The sequence below is a fragment of the Odontesthes bonariensis genome, chromosome 7 (assembly GCF_027942865.1).
Source record: "Odontesthes bonariensis isolate fOdoBon6 chromosome 7, fOdoBon6.hap1, whole genome shotgun sequence".
Taxonomy (NCBI): domain Eukaryota; kingdom Metazoa; phylum Chordata; class Actinopteri; order Atheriniformes; family Atherinopsidae; genus Odontesthes; species Odontesthes bonariensis.
This window is the reverse complement of record NC_134512.1, coordinates 31,538,156-31,557,735: the sequence shown is the minus strand read 5'-3', so window position 1 is coordinate 31,557,735 and position 19,580 is coordinate 31,538,156. Positions and strand designations below refer to the sequence as shown.

The 19,580-nt window shown below is 42.5% G+C and overlaps 1 protein-coding gene across 1 annotated transcript; it reads left to right on the top strand.

Moving 5' to 3' along the window:
• Positions 1–13,434: 13,434 nt before the first annotated feature.
• Positions 13,435–19,321, top strand: LOC142384896 (zona pellucida sperm-binding protein 3-like). The gene is made up of 9 exons (XM_075471202.1): positions 13,435–13,582; positions 14,925–15,232; positions 16,561–16,679; positions 16,782–16,885; positions 17,016–17,193; positions 18,354–18,471; positions 18,558–18,640; positions 18,836–18,917; positions 19,277–19,321. Exons 1-9 carry the CDS (start codon positions 13,435–13,437, stop codon positions 19,319–19,321), a joined length of 1,185 nt encoding a protein of 394 aa, XP_075327317.1.
• Positions 19,322–19,580: the final 259 nt, after the last annotated feature.

Genomic DNA, 19,580 nt, shown 5'->3' with positions numbered 1-19,580 from the left:
TCTCCCAGCCTGCCCGAGTCTCCTAGCCTCCCCGAGTCTCCCAGCCTCCCCGAGTCTCCCAGCCTGCCCGAGTCTCCCAGCCTCCCCGAGTCTCCTAGCCTCCCCGAGTCTCCTAGCCTCCCCGAGTCTCCCAGCCTGCCCGAGTCTCCCAGCCTCCCCGAGTCTCCCAGCCTGCCCGAGTCTCCTAGCCTCCCCTAGTCTCCTAGCCTCCCCGAGTCTCCCAGCCTGCCCGAGTCTCCTAGCCTCCCCGAGTCTCCTAGCCTCCCCGAGTCTCCCAGCCTCCCCGAGTCTCCCAGCCTGCCCGAGTCTCCTAGCCTCCCCGAGTCTCCCAGCCTGCCCGAGTCTCCTAGCCTGCCCGAGTTTCCTAGCCTCCCTGAGTTTTTTGAGTTTTTCAGTGTAGACCCGACTGAGGTCCCCAGTGACCACCAGGTTGCCCCAGCTCTCCCAGCTCTCCCAGCGTCTACTCAGGTACCACCCATGCACATTTGCACCCTCACCTCTCCATGTTTCTGTTCAACTACACAGACATATGCCACATCATCTGTTCCTGAGGTGGCCCAGCCAGGCTCACCACGTCTTCATAGGATCTCTTTTTTCAGGCGGAGCTGATCTGGCGAACGGCCAGACAACCAGCGACGTAGAAGCCGCAGGCAGGGACGGTCAGGCCAGAGATCCCGTGAAGACGTGGTGAGCCTGGTCCCTGGTTTCTCCCCGTCAGTCCCCTCTGCTAAGTATTCAAGTCTGTTTTGTTATATTCTTAGTTTTGTGTTCAGTTTAGTTTTTTTATAACTCCAGCTTTGCTGTGCCTTTTGTTTATCTTTGTTAATAAATCCCTTAAAGGATAACTGCGGTATTTTCAACATTAAGCCTCTTTTCTGAGTCATCTGCAATGTTTTAGAACCCCCCTCACCGCTTTTTTGATGTTTACTGCTGTCTCCGGTATTTGCCTAATTTTGATTCATCTCAACCTGCTTCAGAATGGCAAGTCATGTGCATGTCCTAAAAGGTCCGTAAAAGCACCATAAACGTCCGTTTTCAAAATAATCAACTCACCGGAGTGGTTATTGGTGTGCACTGGTAATCCATATCAAATTTCGTTGCGAAAAGTTGCTTCTGTCGTGTTTTATTTGACATTTTGTACTGGATGTTCGTTGATATTACTCCGCCACCGCTAAGAAAATAGTGCGAGCATGAACGAGCTGCCAAATAAAGAGACAGCAGTAAACATCAAAAAAGCGGTGAGGGGGGTTCTAAAACATTGCAGACGACTCATAAAAGAGGCTTAATGTTGAAAATACCGCAGTTCCCCTTTAACGTCACCTTTGCCTCCTGTCCGCGTCTGCACCCGGGTCCGCCCTAAACACACCATGACAGTACACCGCATCCTTGAGGAAGTCGGCAAGCACAGTCGTCATCAGAGACCAACGGATTTGGGCCATGAGCACGACCATGGGAGAGTATTGCATGCGATGCAATAATTAAAGGCCTCATGCCAGATGTCGCCACTGAAGTAAAAAACATTTACGTGGGATGGTGTGAGGGTCCTCGTCTGGCTGACCTTCGCCGATATGCTCGCCATGCCCAGAACCAAGATGAGACCCGTATGACAACTAAAAGGGACGAGTCTATAAAAGATCTGCATTTGGTAGCAATGACCATGTGTTACGCAGTTGGTGTAAACAGAGGACGAGGTCGTGGATGCGGGAGAGGAGGTCGACCTGAGCTATGACCCCAATGTTTGTTTTTTAGTGATGGGTCATGCGCACAAGCATCGGCTCTGAGCGCCGACTCTCAGTTTTTTTCCATTCGCTGCTCAGGTTTCACTTTCAGTGCTCAGTCCCGGCTCCGGTTAGGACAGAGCTTTGTTATGATTGGCCAGCATGGCGACCAGCATGCGGTATTCACGTGAGAATTAAGGAGTTTGGTTCTGGTTTTGGTTCTGTTTTGTGGATTTGTTTGAAATGTTTTGGTTCATTTGTCCAATAAAAAAGTTTAATTGAGGACATTATTAATGTTAGCTTGAGTTTGGTTCTGTTCTGTGGATGTGTTTGAAGTTTATTGTTAATTTGTGCAATAAAAAAGTTTAATTGAAATAAACAAATGTAAAAGTGGTTTTGTCACAGAATAAATGCAAAGAATTAGGCAATTATAAGGTCTCTCATAAAAACACTGAAAGCAAAAGGGTTTTCAACACATAAACCATGATTTTTTTTTTGCAAAGTTAAGGTAAAATATAGGCTACAAAAGATCCTAAATAAGGAGCCGTTTGGGAGTCGAAAGAGCCGGCTCTTCTTTGGGAGCCGAGTCAAAAGAGCCGGCTCTTCTTTGGGAGCCGAGTCAAAAGAGCCGAACTTCCCATCACTATTGTTTTTACTGTGGCCAGACCGGACACTAGAAGCAGAATTGTCCACAGCTGAGAAGTAATGAAATTGAGAAAAAAAAAAAAAAAAAAGGCTGACTGAGGACCGGACCTCATACGTCAGTGGAGCCTTGACCAATGGGTGATAACACAACACACACACACACACACACTGTGCAATGAAGAGTTGCTTGCTGACCGTGACTCACGTAGTAAAGTTTTCCATGCTATTTCTGTCCTAGAGCAAGGATGTTCACCTCAGGTGATAGGAACTTATGCTCACTTGACATCTGAAGCCTACAAGGCTTTTCCAACTTTTCAGCTTAGTATTTTGGGGAAACAAGTAACATTTATTGTTGACTCTAGGGCTACATCATCAGTAGTGAAGTCAGGGGAATTTGTTTGTCCTCCAAAGCTAAGTGGAAACCACGTCTACTCCATGTCGGCATCAGGTCAGGTTGTGAAGGAGAAAATGACAACGCCCTTTGCGTGTGTCACTCCCGATGGGCTCTCCTTCAAGCACTCATTTTTGTTATCAGAGCTGTGTCCCATTAACCCAGTGCTTCTCAAAGTGTGGGGCAAGACATGGCAAGTGGGGCGCGATAAACGGGAGGAAATTTTAAATTTTATGCCTATCTTAAATGCTTTTCTTTATTGATAATAAAGATCATTCACTAAACAAGACACCCACACACAAACAAAGTAATAAAGAATAGCTAAAATTACGAGAGACCATTGGGAGATCGGGAGAAAAACGTAACATGGAATTGAAGTGCAAAATCAAAGATTGACGTCGGGTTGTTAATTGCAGCTGGACAACAAGGTAGCAGGTAGCGTAACTGTGAGCAACATGGATAAGTTTGTGACTCGGGCCAAAAAGGAGCCAGCACCATCACAAACACACAAGACAGAGGGGCCAAGTCAACCAAAAACCCAACCGAGGGAAAATATGATGACAGCTATCTTGGTCTAGGATTCACGGTTGCAATGGTCGGTGCAGAGGACAGACCGATGTGTTATTTGTCGCATGAGGCCGAACAAATTAAGGAGACACCTGGAGATAACACACTAGTGATGTGCGATTAGTGAGTCAATCGTTCAAAACTCGAGATTCTTTTTACTGACTCGGGAGTTATGAGTCATTGTCTCCATTAACTCGTTCACTCGCTCACCGCTGCTACTGTCAGCTAACTGCAAAGAGGAGACATGCCACACAACTGTTATTCTAACTGCAATTGCGTAAATGTGTAAAGCTAATCGCTGCATTAGCTCCGTGGCTGAAGCGGAGCTAATACGGCTCACAGCACGCTCGCTCTCCCTCCCAGCTCGTAGAGCCCCTCCCATACCCGAGAAACTCGCCAGCTCTCTGCTGATTTGGGACGTGGTTTGGAACTTGTTTGCACACTCTGGGTGATTGATTGAGACGCTCTCCATAACTTGCGTGCGTCGGCCAAAATTTCTATCTATCCGTCGAGGAGACGGAGACCGCAAGGGTTGTGATTGGTCGGCTAATTTTACAACATCATTTCCGGAATCACTTTTCCGGTTAGTTAGTACCCTGCTCTCACAACAACAACACCACCGCCATTTTTGAAAGAGTTTACTGTGTGCCGGTCAAAAAAATTATTTGTATTTCAATTTCAACAAGCTCCAACTCCAACAACAGTCTTTCTCTCTCCGTCGCCATCGTTCACTGTGAGGAGCGGAACAAAACCGGAAGGTGAACAACCAATCAACGACTTTCACGATAGACGTCGCGAGATTGGGTCGTTTAACGTAGCACCGCCTACTGATCGGGAGGTGAACTGCCTTGGGTATCCGACAGCCCGACGGAGAACTTCGGAAGGACGGACTGCAGAGACGCATTGACGGATAGCGACGGAGAAGCATACTGAGGCCTTTTTTAGGCTGATTTATGCTGCGTGTACACCAAGAGCGACCTACGCTATGGAGGTTGAGCTACCTGGGCTACCAGAGCGAATTCGCCAGGGGCGAAGAGAATTGCGCTACCAGAGCGGATTCAAGCGATTAAACTCAAGCTAACATTATGGTAATGAGCTATGACGCATTTCGGCGAAAACCAATGACAATCTACAGATTGTAGGGGTCCGACAATCCGCGGGGTTTGCGGAAACAGACGTGTAAACTTAAGTTCCTATCCAAACAATAGTCGTTTAATCCTGAGACTGTTGCAATTGCCGTGTCGAGTGCTTCAATACAATAGTGTAGTAACCCCACGCATACCTTTCTCACTGCAATTAAGTTTTATTTCGGATTTTATTTCGAATTTATTTTATTTTTCACAGCTGCCTCTGCTATTCCTGCTCTTCTCAGGTGTACCTAATGTAGTTTTACATAATTTGTAACGTGATGTATATCTTGTATAACAAATTGTAAATAACAAAACGTTTATTCGTGTCCCTGCCCTCACTTTCCTCATGGTTTTTTCCGCGGGGGTGCTGCACAGCCGCGGGGCCTTTAAGAATTGAACATTCTAAATGTGACGTCACGAGCTACCAAAGCTACCAAAGCAAATTCTCAAGCGAAGCTTCTCCAGCTACCTTTGCTAGCAGGTAGCGGAGGTCGCTCTTGGTGTACACGCAGCATTAGGATCCTCCCGGAGACAGCTCTCCATGGGCGTCAATTGGGTATGGCAAGGTATGGCAGCTGCCACACCTTGGCTCCAGGGGAAAATGTAAATGTTCATTTTTCTTTTTTTCTTTTAAATTAATTTATGGAATTACTCTGTGTCAATTTGTATTGATTATTCTATTATTTAATACATATGAATTAACTACAAATTAAATTCTGAACAACACAATCAATTTATCTAAGTATCATCTTCCCCAACACTTGTATCCTCTTTTGAAATGTGGTATCTCCCATTTATTTTGTTGGGAGTAACAGCGTTTAAGTATAACGACGTTATTTTTCCAGTAACGGAGTAATCGAATCAATTCCTTTTCCATCGTTACAACGCCGTTATCGTTACTGAGAATATAAAGTGGCGCGTTACTACAATTTGGTTGTAGGCTTTCGGCTACACATCAGCTGCATGCTGCCTGGAGAGAGCAGGGGTGGGGATGATGACACCGTTGCAAATGCGATGATGATTGGCTGTGTGGGCGTATACACACAAGACAGCGACAATGGCGACGAGCCAGGGAAGTCCAAAGGTAGCGTTCTCTAACTGGAAGTACCGGCACTACTTCTCACTTGTGGAGATAAAAGGCAAGAATGTGTATGTAACATGCACGCTATGCCCAGGGAAAAAAACTTTATCCACGTCTGCCTCAAGTAACTCAAATCTAATGAAGCACCTCACATCAATCCATGCGAGTATGACACTTGTTGCTTCTGCAGCTGCTAAGCCAACCCCAAGCCCAAATGCAGCTAGCGTGAGCCCCAGCGAAGGAGACGGATGCATAATAGAATTATGTTAAACATTAAAATTCAATCAGTGTTGAATTAGTAAGTTCATGTTTGGCTTTTTATTTGGTAATAAATTAGTTTGTGTGTGACACACTTTGACAATATTTTTCCACTAAAAACTATTTATTTCTAACAAAATTGTCTCCAGCTCAGCATCTAGTTAAAATTCTTAAAAATCACAACTATTATTGTTCAAAATAATTTAAAGTGCTGTGGTTGGCTGGTAACGTCATAACCTGTGACATCATTGTTTTATCACCAAGGAGATGTTTAAAATATGGAATGTTTCTTTAGAGTATTTAAATTGTGAACCTCAGTTAAGTTGGTGTTAAACAGTGATGAAGGAACCCAGCAAGCCAAGAGGACCTAAATCTGCCCTTCATGGAAACCCGGGGCCTATGACTGCATTGCCTTCACTGACAGGTAAAACTAAAATGGCCATTTGATATCACTAGCACTATTGTTGAATTAAGTAATCAAAATGGTCTTCTCTTGTTATTTGTCAAAGGTCATCATCAACATGACCCTACCAAAAGAAAGGCACCAGCGTTCTCCTTTGGTGCACGCCAAAAGGAATACACCAACACCAACTGCTCACCAGGACCAATATGTCTGCTGCCGTCCAACATCACCAGATACGGCAAACAGAGCGGACTGGCATTTTCAATCAAAGGCCATCTAAAAGAGCTAAAGGTGTCAGAGACACCAGGTCCAGGGGCTTACTATCCTGAAATGGTAATAAGCCTCTTATTTGAGAGAGAAATACTCCAAATATCAGTCTATTGTTCATACATTACATAATTTTTTTTCCCTCCCAGGTGACCTGTACGCATCTAAAAGCTCCAAGCTGGACCTTTGGACGGCGTCGTTCATAACACTTCGTCGATAAATAACTGCACACAACTGCCTTCAATAAAGTTGGGGAAGCACCTGCTCTAAATGACTTTCATTATACAGTATTTGATTTATAAGACAGTGATAACCAGGAGACCGCTACGGTGCGTCTAATGGAGTAGACGGGTCTAACACGATGTCCTAACTCTTACTGATAAATTCATAAATATCCTGCAATTTTTCGACTAAAACTTGGCCTAGGTTAAGATTGAAGTGCAGTAATCATGCCTCCAAAGGTGAACAAGGCACCTGCTAGCTTAACTAGTAACACTGGAGAAGCTAGTGATCAGCGCAACATGTTGGAAAACATCCGGAAAATTGTGAGGGAGGTGATCCAAGATGAAGTTTCCTCGCTGAAGACAGAGATTCAGCTGGCAATCGCACCGGTAAGAGCGGAGCTGGATGACTGTAAAGTGCAACTCGCGGATCACGAGGAGGGATTAAACACCTTAGCCGCCCGGATTGACTCTCTGGAAGCCCGCAGCACTGAGCTAGCCAAAGACTATGCTAAACTGCAGATGAAAACGGACGACCTGGAGAACAGAGGGAGATGGTGCAATTTACGTATTGTGGGGATACCAGAAGGTGCTGAGCAGGGCAACCCTGCTACTTTCATCTCCAACATGCTTCCAGAGGGGTCAAGAAACGAAGTACAAATACGTCGTTACTGTACTTAAGTACACTTCATAGGTATCTGTACTTTACTCCATTACTTATTTTTCTGCCTACTTCTGACTTCTACTCATTACATTTTCACACAAGTATCTGTACTTTCTATTCCTTACATTTTCAAAACAAACAGCCTCGTTACTCTTGGCTTCAGTTTAATGTTTATGTATTTCACGTCATGTGCGCCATCCACATCTAGTGAGAACAAGTGTAATAGGATGAATCATAAAACGTTTTTGTCTTGACTGTCAGCTATGACAAAGGGGGGAACGTGCGCGTGTATATCTTTTTTCTTTGAATTTTTCAGGCAGTAAGACTTTTTTTTGTTTTTTTGATGGGACGAACATGAATACCTCACGACCTACCTCTTGAATACTACCTCACGTGTAATTGAATTCCAATAAAGTTTGAGAAAGAACATGCTCCTTGAGTGACTTTGTCTATGACAGTAATGGTTTTATGATTGTTGTCTTGGGCCACATGTGGAACTAATGAGTTTTCAAATTAAGCTTGCAATTCATATAGTGGCATCTACCTTTTTGTGTGTGTTTTTTATTTTTTTTATTATTTATTTAAAGGTTACTTTATACTTTTATACTTTAAGTATGTTTTGGAGCACACACTTTTTAACTTTTACTCCAATATAGTGACAAACTTAAAAGTAACACAAGAGAAATTGGCACATTTTTCACCATCTCCTCCCGCAGTTGTGGTATGTAACATCACTGTCATGAAAACAAATCTCAGTGTGGGCCCTCCACATTTACAGCACTCCACATGAATTTGTGTCATGTTGAAGAGGTCACAAAGACGCCATGAAAAATCCACAAGAATGTCAAGAGACCATAAAGCATCCAATACAGATCAGTGGCGCCATCCACACCTAGTGAGAACCAGTGTAATTGGATGAATCATAAAACGCAAACACTCATCGGTTAGGCTATTCGTCAAATTTGTGCTGACGCACAAGGAAATCGTCATTCGTCAGAAGCAAGCAGGTGTTCTACAAACTGCAAACGCGAAGCTGCGCGAAGTGCGTGCCACGCCACGATGTGGAATTCAGAAAAAGATGGCGAAATGTCTGAAAGGTCGGACACAGGCGAGAGCGTATCGGGAGATGGAGATGGAGACCAACAAGACCTTCCTCATCCTTGGCCCTATCTCAAAGAATTTTTCGAAATAGTCGGGTGCAAAAATGACTCGTGGAAAATGCAATGCAAACTCTGCACACCCAAGACCCACGTGTAGAACTAATCAGTTTTAAAATTAAGCTTGCAATTCATATAGTGGCATCTACCTTTTGTGTGGGTTTTTAAAAAAAAAAAGTTTTAAATTTTTTTATTTAAAGGTTACTTTATACTTTTATACTTTAAGTAGGTTTTGGAGCATATACTTTTTCACTTTTACTTGAGTAAAGAGGTAAAGAGTGTTTTTAAACTGCAGTATCTATACTTCTACTTAAGTAACAAATGTGTGTACTTTTGACACCACTGCACGCTTCACGAGTTGTTTGGCGGATCGGGCGGGCTGGAGAAGGCTCCACTACTGGACCGGGCTCATCGCGTACCCGCCTCCCGACCAAAGGACGGGGAAAGGCCGCGCTCCTTCATATGCAAGGTTCATCTCTTTCAGGTGAAGGAGGAAATACTTAAACTTTCCCGACAGAAAGGGAAGCTGGCGCACGGTGGCAGCAGCATTTTTATCTTCCCCGATTATATAGTGCAGATCTGGACAAACGCAGAGCGGCATATAACGAGGTGAAGACTCTGCTTCGCAAAGCGGGCGTAAGATACGGGCTTCTATACGTGGGTTAAAAATGGAGTCAGAGGGGGATAGAAACACTTCAGACTAAGTAGAGTCAGCAGAGAAAAGGGAAGGACGTTGACACAGCAGAAAGAGAAGGGAAAAAGAGGAAGAGGAAAGCTGCGACAGTGTGCGCTGCGCTTCTTCTTTTGTTGTTTCTTCCCTGATGTGGCAAAATGTTCTCAGAGGAGGACACACAGGTGGCCAGGCACATTGAGCTGAATGATGGTGCACGTATGCCACTTCTAGGTCTGGGGACATGGAAGGCATCCACATTCAAATATCTGCACTTTACTCAACAGAGTTTGGACTCTTTTGAGCCTGGCCACAGTGCTGAAAAGAAACCTGGGATTTTTCTTATTCTCTTCTATCAATGATGAACAATAAGCAGTTCTAGCTTTACGAAGGGCTTTCTTATACGTTATTAAACTATCTTTCCAGACTAATTAAGACTTCTAAATTAGAGGAACGCCACTGTCTCTCCAGCTTTCTTGCAGCCTGCTTTAAAGGACACAGCTGTGAATTATACCAAGGAGCCAACCTCTTCTGACTGATTACATTGCTTCCTTTTCCTTTTTAATAGTTTGATGTTTTTGTTCAGTTAAAGTTTTTGTTTTCATTTTTTTTGCACACGAGGATTTGCTCCTTTTGTGTTAATTGATGGGGGGGGGGGGGGGGGGGGGGGAGATAGCAGTAGGTGGGAAGCTGCAGAGAAGTGTGTAAGACTACAACTCTCCATCCTGGTCTGAGCCCTGGGTTGTCATGTTTTAGGGTGACAAACAAATTTGTCCATATTTCTAGAAATGAAAGCCGCTCCTTCCAAAGTGGGATGGATGCCGTCTCTCCTTATCAGACCAGGTTTTCTCAAAAAATTATCTATGTAGCCCACATTGTTTGTTGGACACCATTTAGACAACCAGCGATTGAAGGAGAACATGCGGCTAAACACGTCATCATCACTGGTCAGATTTGGCAGGGGTCCAGAGAAAACTACGGAGTCCGACATTGTTTTGGCAAAATTACACACTGATGCAACATTAATTTTAGTGACCTCCGATTGGCGTAACCGGGTGTCATTAACGCTGACGTGAAAAACTATTTTACCATATTTACGCTTATCTGAGCCAGCAGTTTTAAATAGGACTCTACGTCGCCCGCTCTGGCCCCTGGAATGCATTTGACTATGGCCGCTGGTGCCTCTAATGCCACGTTTCTGACTATAGAGCTGCCAATTACCAGGGTTTTGTCCTCAGCGGGTGTGTCGCTGAGTGGGGAAAATCTATTGGAAGCGTGGACAGGTCGATGGTGAACTCTTCCTGACAGTCACCCAGCCACCCTGTGTGCTGCTCGGGTTCTGCTTGGGTGCTGCTAATGGAGCTAGCTACGCTAGGTGGCTCCGCACTAGCTAAAGGGACCTGGCTCGCTATCGGTTGATTTTCAACACTGCAGAGCCGAGCTTCCAATTCAGATAACCTCAACTCCAAAACTACAAAAAGACTACATTTGTTACATGTACCATTATCGCTAAAGGAGGCAGAGGAGTAACTAAACATCTGACACACGGAGCAGGTGAAAAAAGGAGATGGAGGGAGAGAACTGGTAGCCATGCTAAGCTAGAGAGCCAGACACACCGCTAAAAAGTGAGAATAAAGATTAAATATCTGTGTGTGTTAGAACAGAACGGACAGCTATAGAGTTAACTATGCAAAATTGTGTAAGTTATAGGTAGAAATAAAGTGATTATCAGTAGTCCAAGAGGAGCAAGAAATTCCAGAGTACACAAACAAGGTAACAGGAAGTGATGCAATACATCTTACCGCAAAGCAAAGCCAACAACCGTAAAGCAAAATGGTGCAATGCAGGACTGGAAACCAATGTCGTCTCACACATGCAACTTTTAAATAGATTACAGATAAGAGCTTTACAGATGTTGAATCACTATATTGCAGAGATGGGGACTCGAGTCACTGTGACTTGGACTCGAGTCGACTCGAGTCGCTGTTTTGATGACTTGTGACTTGACTTGACAAAAAGAAAAGATTTCAGACTCGACTCGGACTTGAAAGTTAAAGACTCGGGACTTGACTTGACTTGAGACACGAGGACTTGAATGATTTGAGTGTTATTCAGTTAATGTTTTCAGTTTGAATATAAAATTAATAAATTAATTTAAAAAACAATATCGATTACCCAGTAGGAGCGCAGGCTGAGAATGGCGTCATGATTGGATCGCTACCCTGTCAATCAGTCATGCCCTCTCATATCAGATATGCATCAATATGTCAGCGGGAGGGGGACCGAGAGTCGTTGTCTTCGGCTTTCATAATTACAACATTGACAGCAAAAGACGAACAGCACAGTGCAAGACATGCGGCATCAACATTTCGGACAGCCAGGCGACATCTTTGAACTTTGTTCGTCATTTGAAGATCCATTCTGACCAGTAAGTGCTTGTCAAATTAGCTAATATTATCCTGTTAGCCTAGTTGGTAGTTAGCTAACGTTAGCTTGATATGATACGGGGTGGGGGCGGGAAAATTGTCAAAGGGAAAATTAATTGAAAATCAGAAAGTATTTAGTTTCCAGATTTCCCCACGCACGGGGTCAGATGCTTGCACATTCACGCCACGTCTTCATGCCGAACCAAGCTAAGTGTTTTCATCTGCCCAAACATGGATGCGGCGGACTTCGAGGCGTTCTGGGAGCTGGCCGGTAAACTCTGGAGCTGCTCGGCACGGGACGGCAGCTCTTGGGAGAAATTCAAGGTGTCTAATGAACTCCTGTGGAGGGTGATTGGTGAGTGGAGCTGATGGGAAAACACAGGTGAGGGAAGTGAAGCTGATGGCAGGGCAGTAGAAAGACTGAAGTGGCATAGCATGGCAAAAACTAAAAACAAGACCTGAACCTAAAACTTAACAAAACTACAACATGAAAAACTAATGGCGATTTTCCACTAGCTCGCTTCGGCTCGGCGCGCTATTACGTGTTTCCACTAGCACGACGTACCTGCAACCGGGACGATTTTCCGTATCACCTCAGCCCTGTTTCCAAGCGGGCCGAAGCGTTACTAAAACGTGACGTAGACCGACTGCCTTCCACTGATTGGGCGATGAGTGTCGTCACTGGAAGCGTCATAACGCGGATAATAAAAGCTAGCGTTAGCAACCGTTAGCTTACCTCCAAACATCGTCTTTTTGAAGCTCGTAACAAAACTCTCCGGTACTTTTCAATACTGTTTTGTCTGGCGGCCAGGAGTCTTCTCTGGCTCTCTTATCTTGCCTTCTGTGCGACAAAAAGCCACAGGGTGAGCAGCAACACGCGCAGCCGTGTTACGATGACCCCGCCCACGTCGTGGAGGCACGAAGTATACTCGTTTGTAATGGAAACACAACCAAACCGAGCCGTGTCGAGCTAGTGGAAAAACGCCATAAAACATGGTAAAACTAAGAACTTAAACAGAAACGTGGCAAAAACCCACAGACATGACATTTTTCTGAGAACAATAAGCTAATAATCTGTTTTTTGTTGTGTGTTTAGAGCTCTGGTGTCTCAAGATGATACAGATCAAACATACAGATGCTTCTGATGCTCTATACTGTAGTATGTTTTTTTATGTTTGCCTTTTTTCTTGTTAGGCAACTAAAATACTAAACTAGTGGCAGAAGTGAGGCAGAAGTGACCCTGTTTAGATTGAAAGCCATCAATAAAAAAATTTATGAAGTCATTTCTGTTTTGTTTGATTCCATTTTGTATTTTACTGATGATAATTACAATGCAAATCCAATTATTGTCATAATTTTTAAACAGGTTGGACACATTGGACAATGATGTTTACTGACAGTTACTTATATCTTGTCTTTTCACTTTATTAAGATCAGATTCTGCGGGTAAAATTGCAATAATAAGGTGACTTGACTTGACTTGCCCAAGAAAAAATTACTTGAGACTTACTTGAGACTTGCACATGTGTGACTTGGTCCCATCTCTTCTATATTGTATTGTATGTAAGCACAAAAGTTTAATTTTTGCTTGTTTTCTCCAAATTCCGACAAAGAAGTTTTTCTTTGAATCCTCGGGTTCAAGAATTCAAAATAAAGTTTATGTGTTTTAATGTAGCTCAAGTGAGTCTGGAGTGAGTGGGGCTAAACGAGGCTCATCTGGAAACCATCAGCTCAATCAGATGGTAGGCAGGGCTAAGATTCAATTCTTTAAAGTAGTTTCCTTTTCACCCATCAGTTTGTTTCTAACAGAGAAAACAGAACAAACATATGAACATTATGAAATTGTTTATCAGGATTTCCTTTTGGTTGTTATGTGGAGCTTTAGCAGCAGAAGCTGCTCAGAAGTTCAATCAGATCACTCTTCCACCAGCCAGCAGGATTAAACACCGGAGACCATACCAGTCTGAAGTTCAGCAACCAGCAGGTAGATGTGGATTACAACATAGGAAATACTGAATCACATTTATCTTAATTGAAAAGCATAGAGAATGAATGTGGCTGAAATGGCGCTTAAAAAGAACAATCTCTGACCGAACTGTTGATTCTCGACGTATTCCTGATACATATTCAGAATGGAACAGATTGGCATTTATACTCTGATAAATCAAAGTGATATCACGCAGCATTTAAGCAACAAGTGATTCAACTGAAGGTACAGTTAATAAAGCTTCTTGCTCTTGACAGAATAGCTGATTAATGCTCATTGTGTCACCAATTATGGTTAATTTGTTTGAGGAGTTAATAAGGCCAACATCGACACATATTTGTATGACGTGCAGCTACTGGCCGTCTTTGATTAAATTTCTGTTCTGTTAATTTGACCTTGAGTAGCTCCTTAATTGGAAAAGACTGAGTACTCAAACTTTCTTTGTCTTCTCTCATTTCCTCTTTAACATAATCAACGGGTCAGTTGATGTGTCTGTGCGAGAATAATCTTTTGTCAAAGGAAAGGTTGCAGTCCATATTAAAGCTCCCTCCCCTATGAAAATTATCCAAAGTGCTTAAGCACTGCGTATGTAAATCTTACTTTTGTGGAACTTGTCAGACCATTCAAGTAAAAGTCTTTTGTCTTCAATCAATTAATCTGAAGGTACAGTTGAGTAATATAATATTAACCCCATCTTTAGATTTCACCTCGTTTTAATTTTTTTTCAATTTGCTTCATACAGACCATTTAGACATGAGCAAATGAAATTGTAACCAGTGTTGTTATTTTAAAATGATAAAATATCAGTCTTTATTTTCATGCAAGAAGCCATTACTCTGATGGTATGAATTCAATTGTTGCCTTCAATGTTGCACCTATAGAAATATGGGAAAATTTCCCTTTTTCCTCCCTGAAAGGATTATCAAGTTTTGTTCTGCTCAAGCAGATTATCTGTGAAGCATTGAAACTCCTCTTTGTTTAGCAGTTAGAGAATTTGACCAGCTCTTCTTATTGCTGCCTCTTTCATGCTTATGGACAATTTAAGTATAGAAATAAAATAAAAAAAATATTCTAGACCTTAAACTTTAAAGGGTTCATTGCTGTGTTCTCTGGCTTGACGGAAGGAAACCTCAACTTTAGTTTCAGTTTTTCCAGCAACCTGAATGGGCTACAAAAAGTTGTGTAAATGGTTGTTTTCATATATTGGTTTTATGCAATAAGAGAATTCTGTGGGATAAACTGCTGTTAAACTTATAAATCAACATGTAAATTCTTTGTAGGATGGTGGGAGAGAAGAGGAGGGGGGAAAAGTAACTAACAAATACCCATCCGTTCTTAGCAGTCCAGCAGGAGAAACAGTCTATCAGTGAACCTTTGTCTTGGAGGTATCCTAGTCTTCCAGATGAAGAAGAGCCTCGCTACCCCCCAAACTTTGAGCTTAAGGTTCCAATGCCAGCTGAGAGCGTCAGCGCCATCTGCGGGGACAGAACTATCCGGGTGGAGGTCAAGAAAGACCTGCTGGGGATTGGTAAACCTGTCCTGGGTTCAGATGTCACTCTGGGAGGATGTGTTGCCATAGGGGAAGATCTCGACAATCAAATCATAATCTTTGAGTCTGAGCTGCATGGGTGTGGCAGCCAGCTGCTGGTGAGTTTGTTTAAATGAGTGACTACCCTCCATAAGAATGACTGATTTAAAGTGAGAAATGGTGTGTAGTGTAATTGATTCATTCACCAAGTCATGACCTGTTTAGTTTACTGTATCACTTCATTTTCATCTGTGGTTCAGTTGGCCTCAGCTTATGGATATTCTTTCTTCACCAATTAGTCTTTAGAGGTGTGGACTCAGTCACATGTCTTGCAGCCAACCAGTGTTGTGCTGTACTTGGGACAACATCGATGAGACAATGAGGTTTATCTTTTTTTTTTTGTGTAGATATAAGAATCCACCTCTGCCAGCTTGACTTGAATTTTAAAGATCACTTCCACGATTGCTTACATAAATATTTAGTGTAAAGTCAAATACCATAATTTGAGCTGAATTTCCGTTCCAGTTATCATTAATACAAAGACAGTTTAAGCATGATGAATACAAATTCTATATTGCTCATAAAGTTTACATGTACTGTATGCTTGATGGATGTATCATGAATGTAATGGATTGGATTTCTGTTACTCGATTAATAATGGCAAAGTTAGTCTGACCACTTATCGTACTTGAAAATATTTAATACTGGGTTGTAGGATCGTAGCCTTGCTGTAACGTAATCTAGTGCCAAAATGGTCTTGTTCCTGATTTGAGTAAAGGTTTTGTAATTTAAATTTTCAAATAATTTATTCAATTTATTTTATTATTATTTATTCATTGATATCCTGCCAAATCGCAGAAATGTGACCCACCCTTGGATCCAGATTTAGGTAGACTGGATACTTGGAGACTTGGTTGCCAAAGAATGGTTGTACTAATCCCTGGCAGAATAGGATTTGCCCACCAACTGCAAAATCTCAAGTAGGGGTCTAGTTCATTCTCTGCAGGCTGACAAGCAGGAGATGCTGTGGGCATCTCATATTTCAAAGATTTGCTCTTGGTACTTGAATAATTTCACTGTGGTAGATGAAGCCTCAGATGTTTAAGGAAGTTTAGAAATGTAAAATAGTTGGTATTGGCTCTGGGACCAAACTCTTCAATAGGAGATAGTTTTGCTCCTCAACAGGATTTGTCCAGATTGAGGCAGGCAATTGTGAGTATCCACAAGAAGTTTCTGGCTGCTGCATAGCTGAATTTCCCTCTGGTAGATGAGGCTATTCTGTGTGTTGCAGGAGGGAAAAAAAAAAAGCTCTGTAATGAGGTTGCTTTCCAGTTTTGTGCTTAACTGGTTTAAGCAAGTCTTAAAAAAAAAAAATTGTCTAAAAACGGAATATAAATCTAAATTTTGTGGGTTATCAAAAACAAGTTTACATGTTAAACTGTTCTAGATGTCTGAGGACTCGTTTATCTACGTCTTCACGCTGTTCTACACTCCCAGTTCACTGGGAGATGGTACCATTGTTCGAGGAAGAGATGTCTCTGTCAGCATCCAATGTCACTATCAGAGGTTCGTTATCCCCTTCATCATTTTATTGAACCAATAATCAATAAGAATCCAACACAAAGTGAAGCCAGATGTCTGAAAACTTTTTCTTCTTTCCCCTTCTAGAAAGCACGATGTGAGCAGTGGACTGCTGAGGCCAACTTGGACTCCCTTTACTGGCAGCAAAGACTCAGAGGAAAGTCTGTACTTCTCTCTGCAACTCATGACTGGTGGGTCTTTATTTAATTTCACATAATACAGACATCTTCACCAATTTCTTTAAGCTGAATTCAAAATGCACATATTGAAACTGTACTGTATTTAAAACTGAAAATAAAATAAAAATGTCCTTTCTCCCAGATGACTGGCAGCTCCCCCACCCAGTTTCTCATTTCCTACTAGGTGACGTAATGAAGTTTGAAGCCTCAGTCAAACCGTTTCATCACATCCCTCTAAGAGTGACAGTGGACAGCTGTGTGGCAACTGTAGTCCCAAATGTTGACACTGTCCCTCGATACAGCTTTCTGGGCAACATTGGGTTAGTTTATTGAATATCCATTGTTTTTTTTTTTTTTTTTTTTTGAAGCCTCCCTGAAGTTCAAAATTTATTCTGCTTATTGCTGTTTTTATTTTGATATTTGAGCATTTCTGGGCACTGGTACACAACCTTGACCTTTACCTTGACATCAAAACTAGTTTGAAAATAGAAAGTCCATGACCTGCTTTTTCACCACTGGTCTTAACTCAGTTTTGAGGGGTTGGGCTAACTACTGTTAGCCTGACTACGTCATACTCACGATTCTAGTCAGAATGTGAGTCTGATACCGCTCGATAAAGTTTTGAGTATGGGGGGGTATTTCAACCAAACCAGGAGAAAAAATGTCTCTTCGCTCAATTGGATAGACCTACAACCAATCAGAGCAACGTAGTATGTGACGTAGATTAAGCAACACACACTTGATGTAGGAAGTACGGCAAAAACATCTTTTCTATCGATAAAAGCCTTTATCGCGTTCCTCTGTTCGTCTTTCAAAATGAATGCAATGTGGAGATCCTGTAGAACAGACTCGATGGCAGAATCTACACACCCGAGCTCTCCAGCGGCAGCCATGTTTGTTTCAAACGAATTCAAACCAAGCGCTCTTTAGTGATGTAGTCGATAATGTCCCTGTTGATCATCTGTCCATCATCGTATAAAGCCGGCCCTGGCAATCTGATTGGGTCGACTGTTTTGATGTCGCGCATAGAGATTTCCCAACTGAGCAGAGCCAGACCGAACTTAGCCCCGCCCATAAAATTTTATGGGCGGGGCTAAGTTCGGCTGGCACCCAGGCTACACTACTGTGGCCACATGAACTCTCCTGCACTGACAATCTGACAGTGGAGTGTCTCTGAAGAATGGAATGCTGCCTCTCATTGGTCAGTATTGTGACCTATTGGTACAAATGCCGGACACTGAGGCAAAACACCCTGAGATTTTAATATTTCACTGTTTTACTGTCTGACACCCTGCTGTAACATAAGGTCTGCTGTTCTTTTACTTGAATACACCCTGTTGCTAAAACGATCTAACACAAACTTTATGGCCTTTCTTGCACTGAAAGTAGTTTAGACTTCATTCAACCTTGGACTACATCTAGGCAGTCTTCTTTTGACTGTACCGATTGAAAAATATATATATTTTACCTTTCTGCTCAGGTGTCTGTTTGACAGTCAGCTAACAGGATCCAGCTCTCAGTTCCTGCCTCGGTCTCAGGACGACAAACTGCAGTTTGAGGTGGAGGCATTCAGGTTCGAGCAGGACCACAGTGGCGTGGTGAGTGGTTTAACTCCTATTGTACCAGGCAGCTGTAGGCTTCTTCTCACAGCTTTAAAAAGGAGTTTTCTTCTGTCTCTTCACAGCTCTACATCACCTGCAGTCTGAGGGCCACATCAGCTGCTGCACCTGTCAGTGCCACAAACAAGGCCTGTTCCTTCTCAAACGGGTGAGACACAAATTGAGTCATTGTTGTAATGACAATTTGTCATCTCAAAAGTTGGATATAATGGGAGACAAAATTTGGTTTGAGGTAACACTACAATGTATAGTGAAAATAAAAGCATGACACACTGCAGGAATATCAAATGCTGACAAATTTCCTGTTCAGAATTGGCTCTTAAATCAAACTTTTGATGGGCAGGTGGAGGGAGGCCAGTGGCAACCATCATGCATGCTCCTGCTGTGACACAGACTGTGGAAAGGATGGCAGGAGCGAGCTGACTGTAAAAGGTCGGTGAACTCTGGAAAATGACTTTTATTTATTTTTCAATCATTTGGTGCACAAAAGGCTTCAGGACTGTTTGCTTGAAAATGTCAAAGCATAGCCAGCATCAGTTTAATGTAGTATATTTATATAGCACTAAATCACAACAGATGTCCTCTCAAAGTACGTAAAAGATTTAGTCCAAAAGCATCCACAGAACCGAATCGGAGCACAGGCTTCACCTTATATTGGAAGGTTGTTCTGTGACTGTCTGCATGTCGGTTTGGCTTCTATGTATAACATTTTATTGAAATTTAAATGTTTTTTTTTTTTCCCTCTCCCTCTTTCGATATTGATATAATTGCTTCTGTGTTGCAGGTCCTTCACTGGAACGAGAAACTACTGTTGGGCCAATTCTCGTGAAGGAAAGAGTTCTATGATTTGGATATGGGAGAAACTTAAATGCAGCATATTATAATAAAACTCATCCACTTGATCAGACCTGTGTGGTTCTTGTGGTTACCTTGCAGTAGCAAAAAAAATGCAAACAAAGTGAAACTAGTCTATGGTTTTCAAAAAGTCTGTTCTAGCCCACTCACAAATTAACTTTTTTTTTAATATAAATAAGTTGGACCCATCTGAACTGGTGGGAAACCTGATATGCATCCATATCTTTTAGAAA